General features: G+C 38.6%; 1 protein-coding gene across 1 annotated transcript in view; it reads left to right on the top strand.

Annotated features, from left to right (window-relative positions):
* Positions 1-6,000, top strand: part of VPS13B (vacuolar protein sorting 13 homolog B (yeast)) — a 624,807-nt gene that overhangs the window by 427,699 nt on the left and 191,108 nt on the right. Inside the window, exon 35 of the mRNA XM_006760303.2 lies at positions 1,429-2,116. Coding sequence (XP_006760366.1) covers positions 1,429-2,116 — 688 coding nt within the window. The remainder of the gene's footprint in view (positions 1-1,428; positions 2,117-6,000) is intronic.

Below are 6,000 nucleotides of genomic sequence, written 5' to 3'. Positions count from 1 at the left end.
TCGATTCCGGTCAAGGGCATGTACCTGGGTTGCGGGCACATCCCCAGTAGGAGATGTGCAGGAGGCAGCTGATCGATGTTTCTCTCTCATCGATGTTTCTGACTCTCTATCTCTCTCCTTTCCTCTCTGTAAAAAATCAATAAAATATATATATAAAAAAATTCATACCTACTTTAAAAAAAAATTAGAATGGTGTTGGCAATATTCTATAACCTTAAACTTTTCTTACCATTTTATTTACCTAGCAATTCTACTTCTAGGAGCCTGTCCTGAGGAAATAGTATTCGATGTTTGTCAGAGATGTTTGTTGTCAAAAATTGAACACTTGAATGTCTGATTATGTGGGAATGGTTGAATAACTTGTTTCTAACACAAAATGAAATATTGTGCAGCCTTTCAAAGTGGCATTTATGAAGAGTATATTAGCTTGGAAAAACATTGGGTAACAAAAGTTGTCTCTGCAGTATAATGTCAACCATAAGGGGGTGAGAGGAACCTTTGCACAGGAAGGCAAAAAACTGGGAGGAAATGCACTAAAGCGTTACCATTGGTTTTGTTTGGGGATATGACGGGGGTTGGGAGGATTGGGGTTTTCCTCGGATTTTCCATGGTTACTTCGATGGAAAAGAAAGTGAAACATCTAGCTTCCAAACAGCATATAGCAGACTGATGGTTGGGATCCCGAAGAAAGTGGAACGAAGAACCAAACGCAAGGTCTTGGAGCTGTGCTGCCAGGGTGGCCATCACTGCTGCCACCGCCAGGAGGTTCTGTTCTCCTCAGAGCGTGTCCTTGATGGAAGGCTCTGAGGATGAGTAGTCTTTTGTGCACCAAGAAAAATCCACCTTCAAGGGCTTTAATTGCTTACACTTTATTTGATCACTTACATTTACACTGTTTCAAGTCATATTGTAGAGCAAAATAAACATTTTGAATGGCATACATTTATCTTGGTTTACTTTTCTTTGTCTTTCATAACTTTTCCCTATGTTCTTACTACCCAGAAACCTATAAATCAGTTTTATAATGACAAGGGTAAACAGTGTAAACTATTACCTAATGTGTAATTTCAACCAACAGTAATCACGATTTGGAAACAGTTTATTGTACTACTTGGGAAATCACTGTAAAGAATACTAATTCTTTAAAGAGGCATTTTTTATATATACTACTGTTTTTTAGGCCAAAGAAAGAAAGTCGGACACTCAAAAGTGTATTTTAATGCTGGAAATGCAAATTTGATGCTTTTTCTCACATAGTTCCTTGGCATTTTAATATGAATAATTTTTTGAATGGGCTCCTCGTTTGTTTTTATGATTATTATAAGTTACACTAGACTACCATTTTCTAAACATGTTTATATAACATCCTTTATGTAATAACACTTGGAATGTAACTAGCTGAAAATGTTTTCATGTTTTTCCTTACAGATCTCTAAGCAAGAACAGAAAAAAATGGATACATTTGATGGGAGCGTGGCTGACACCTCATCTCGGTGCAGTGGTGCCCAGGACAGCGGCATTGGCAGTGACAGTGTTAAAATCAGAATAGTGCAAATAGAGCAACACAGTGGTACCAGTCAGCACCGCATCGCCCGTCCCTCTCACCAGTCATCCATTGTAAAAAACCTAAATTTCATCCCCTTTGACATATTTATTACTGCAAGTAGGATCTCACTAATGACATATTCCTGCACGGCCTTACCCAAATCGAAATCGCAAGAACAGAAGGATAATGAAAAAACAGGCAAGAGCTCATTAAATCTCCCAGAAGATGATTCAGATGTTACTAAATCCAGTGAGGCATGTCTTTCCACAGTCACAGCAGAAGATCTCTTAAGCAGCAATGTGCCGTTTCCCGCGGGGAAAAAAATAGGGGCCATCTCTCTTGAAAGTCTTCATGCAACCACAAGGTCATCTGCGAGACAGGCACTCGGTGTAACTATCGTTCGGCAGCCGGGGCGAAGAGGGGCCGGCAATTTGCAGCTAGAACCCCTTTTACACGTCATTGTCTCCCAGCCGTCTTTGCTTCTGAGTTGTCACCACCGGAAGCAGAGAGTGGAAATGACCATTTTTGATGCTGTGCTTAAAGGGGTAGCCTCCGATTACAAATGTACAGGTAAGAGCCTTCAACTTTACTGGAGTGATAGAAACTGCTATTATATATTGTTTTATTCCCACTTTCGAGATTGATCAGCTGGCAGTCCAGACAAGACTTCTTTACAGAATATGTAATTTGGAAAGCTCATGTCCTGCACCTGAATCATGTTTTGAAGTAAGTGTTTGAAATGTATCAAGGTGTAAACCCTCATGTCCTTACTGTGCCTCTGAATATTCTTTTTTTCCCAGAAGCTAAATGAAACAGGTTTCTTTCTGGGCTATAGAAATGCTTGACAGTTTCCAGTGATTGGGTAGCAAAGGGTTGTTTTGTTTTTTTTCATAGTAATGGCCTGTAGGTGAGCTTTCCATGTAAATGCAGCTACCCAGGTTAAAAAAAAAAAAAAAAAAAGAACCTTAGAAAATGGCATTTATTGTTTTGGTATTTTGATCTAATCATCTTGCTATATCAGCATAATAATAAATGCATTAGAGAAGGTTTATTTTTAAACTCAGATGATTTAAAGATTTGTATACAAATACAAAACTCATGTATTAGTGGTGTTGGCCAACTGGCTCTTGTTGCCCCATCCATACCTTTCTTATAACCAGAAAGCATTCTAATATATTATAATAATTTTATTGAACTTCTGACACCTGTTGGTTGAGATTAGGCAAGTGATTTAGGTTGAAGACATACTGGCTGTTAAGTAACAAGGGCTTAAATAACAATGTAGAGTTAGCTATTTGGCCAGAAAGACTGGAAAAGGTGTCTGAGTCACCTAAAACGTGGTATTGGAAGAGGACCCTAGCAAGCTCAGGTCTGATTCAGGCATTTTATTGCTGTCAGGTGGTTCCATCTGGTAGATGGAGGCCAGCAGTGGGCATTTGAAGAGTTCGTCCAGTCTGGTGGTTCATGCTTGGCATTAGGAGAACCATGCTGACAGGTGTGAGGATCAGGATTCAGCCCAAGGAAGTAAGGTCAAAGGAGCCCTTGCAAGTGCAGTGCAAGTCCTTGCTTTTGACAGGGTGACGGGCCAGTTGCTGCCCGGAGTAACCTAGGGTTACCTTTCAGACGGCCTGGTGCTGCCTCTGGCTCCCACTGGCTCGCAAGGGCCAATTGCTACATTTGGTACTTTGAAAGACAGAGTAGTTGAACCACTGGTAGTTTAAGTCAGCCATAATAAGAATATTTATGCCACAGATATTGGCAAATGCTGTCAATCAGCTTCCCTTTTCTGAGGGCCAGTTGTTAAACATGTACCCTGCCTCCCTTCCTCAAACATGTTCTCCTTTACTGAGGCTTACAATATAGTAGGCATTTCAGGGGAACTGGAATGAGAGTGGAGTGAGGTAGTTGATGTTATGTGATTCAGAGACTTAGGCCTGTATACCTGATCCTTGCTTAGCATTGGCCAAAACTCGGTGCAGGATATGGAGAATGAAGCTTCATTCCAAGCCCCTCCTTAAGTTCTTTCAGCTGTAGTCTCTTTATAGGTGGGTGGTTCAGTGGTCTCTACAAAGAGATATTTATACTAGATTCAGCAAAGTTATCAGGGCTCATATCAAAGATGTACATTTGAATCAGTTCCTAGGTCAAAATAATGAAGTACATTTTGTTTTTTAAAAGGCCTTGTGTGTCGGCTGGCATGGACCCCAATTTCAGTAGAGGAAGCTTAGAGTGAAGGTTATGGGCCAGAGTCAGTACAGGGAACTACACGTGGGAGGGAAAAGTTTTACATGTTATGTAGTATCTATTTAAATTATCATGTTTCTTAAAAATACATTTAGCAATTTGGGGAAATTTATCAGAAAGAAAGTAGTGAAAATATAATGGCTTAAAAATGGAACTGGCATTTATTGAGTACTCAGTCTGTGCCAGGCATTGTACCAGCTGCTCTACATGCATGATCTCATTTAGTCTTTATCACAACTCTAAGGGAAATGTTATATTCCCATCTTACAGAGAAGGAAACTAAAGTTTGGAGAAGCTAAGTAACTTGTCCAAGATTACAAACCTCGCAATAAACAGCTAAAATTCAAAGCCAAGATTCGCTGGACTCCTGAAGTCTTGTCACACAGCCTATCTGGATCCCTAGAGTGGAGAGAAAGGTGACAATCACAATTCTCAGCCTCCAGTGTCCCACTTCCGACCATGCAAGTGTTTTATCTGGTGAACTTGTGTGTGTTAAATGTACCCATGACATGGCTACACTGTAGACCTCCTCTTGGTAGTATGACACACCCGAGTTCAGATTCTAACTCTGTCACTTACAAAGGTGTGTGCCTACCTCATAGAGTGATCGTGAAATTGAAAGAAGATAATTCATGAAAGTACTTATCATTGAGTCCAGCAAGTAGTAGGTCCTCATGAATGTGTGCTGCTACTGCTTACCTGTTATTATATAGCAGAAAGTTGACGAAACTGGGAAGCAAAAAGCCTGTAATAATAATATTGGCCCTGCCATTAACTAGCAGTGATCTTAGCCAGGCAGTTCACTTCTTTGGGTTTCTGTTTCCTTGTCTGTAAAATGTGATGACTATTCTAGATATTAACAAGGCCCATTATAATTCTAAAGTTTGATCAGTCAGTAATTTGGAAGTCATCTCCCCACACTCACCTTTCTAAAAATAAAGCATACTGCTTTCGCCTCAGAGTGGATATGTGTAAGCCATTACCCTATCAGATTAAAATTTATTTTGACTTCTTTTAAAAATGCATATTTTCTTGTGATATTCCAGTGGAGCACTAATTAATTTATTCATTGTTTTAAATACATACATTTTATTAAATGCTAATGAAGTTATTTTTTTAAAAGAACTTATCTGGGGAATTTCTATTTTAAATTACTTACTTGAATGAATTACTCAAGTCCCATTATCAAATTCATTATCTAGAAACACTTCATGTAGCACTTTCCTTCTTGAACAGCAAGCACTGTTCCTGGTCCAGTATTCTTTTGAAGCCCTGAAACAGCCCATGTGGGTAAGAAAAAAGAAAAATATGAATGAATATAATGTTAACAATTTTGGGAAGGAGGAGCTGGAAATGGAAGGGACCTATTCCATTTCTGGATTCTAAAGTGAAGGAGGCATTGCAGTGTCTTAATTGGAAAGACAAAAAGGGGCATCAATCACCATGACACTAGCTTGTGGAGAATGGTCAAAGAAAAGTCATCATAAGTTAAAAATGAAAGCGTATAGCATATGTCTTTCTGCAGTGTTCATACATCAGGTCCTCAAATAACGTCATTTCATTCAACATCATATTTTTATAACATTGATGAGATACTGTAGGAACTTAACTCTTATTCATATCAGTTAGCCTGTAAAATTGGTTTCATTGTATGTTGTGTTTCTTAAAGTCACAGATTCTATGGATGACACTAAGGGAGGACTTATTGCACTTTCTCCCTTGATACTAAAATTAATCCTTTTCCATAAGGTAACTCAAGTGGCAGCTAGCCAATAGCAGTTTTAACATATATGTGCATCTTAGTGATTGCCCCAATTGAGTATGTCAGACATGACTTAATAATTTTATACTAATTATGATTAATGATTAAAGTTTAGCAGAATATGGAACTTCATGACCATGGGAGGCTGTGCCAGAGAAGCAATTTGGAAAAGCTTAGTATCATTTGTATGCTAATGATGGAGTAAGAAAAACTGCTTGGATACAGAGGAATGAAATAGGACTGCTCTTCAAATGATTTTTTCTAAATTATTTGTAGATTGAGCTCTGGCTGCAATTCAGAATAATTTTTAGCGTTCTATTTACTTTCTCTGTTTTTTGGCTTTATTTCTTTGTAATATATTTTACTGGTCGCTCTGGAGTTTCCAATTAACATGCCTAATCTTTTATTCTATGTAGTGGTTACATTTTACCGCTTCAAGGAAAATGTG

This window comes from Myotis davidii, unplaced genomic scaffold (genome assembly GCF_000327345.1).
Source record: "Myotis davidii unplaced genomic scaffold, ASM32734v1 scaffold497, whole genome shotgun sequence".
NCBI classification, from domain to species: domain Eukaryota; kingdom Metazoa; phylum Chordata; class Mammalia; order Chiroptera; family Vespertilionidae; genus Myotis; species Myotis davidii.
The sequence above is the reverse complement of the archived record's forward strand: the minus strand, read 5'-3'. Positions and strand labels throughout refer to the sequence as shown.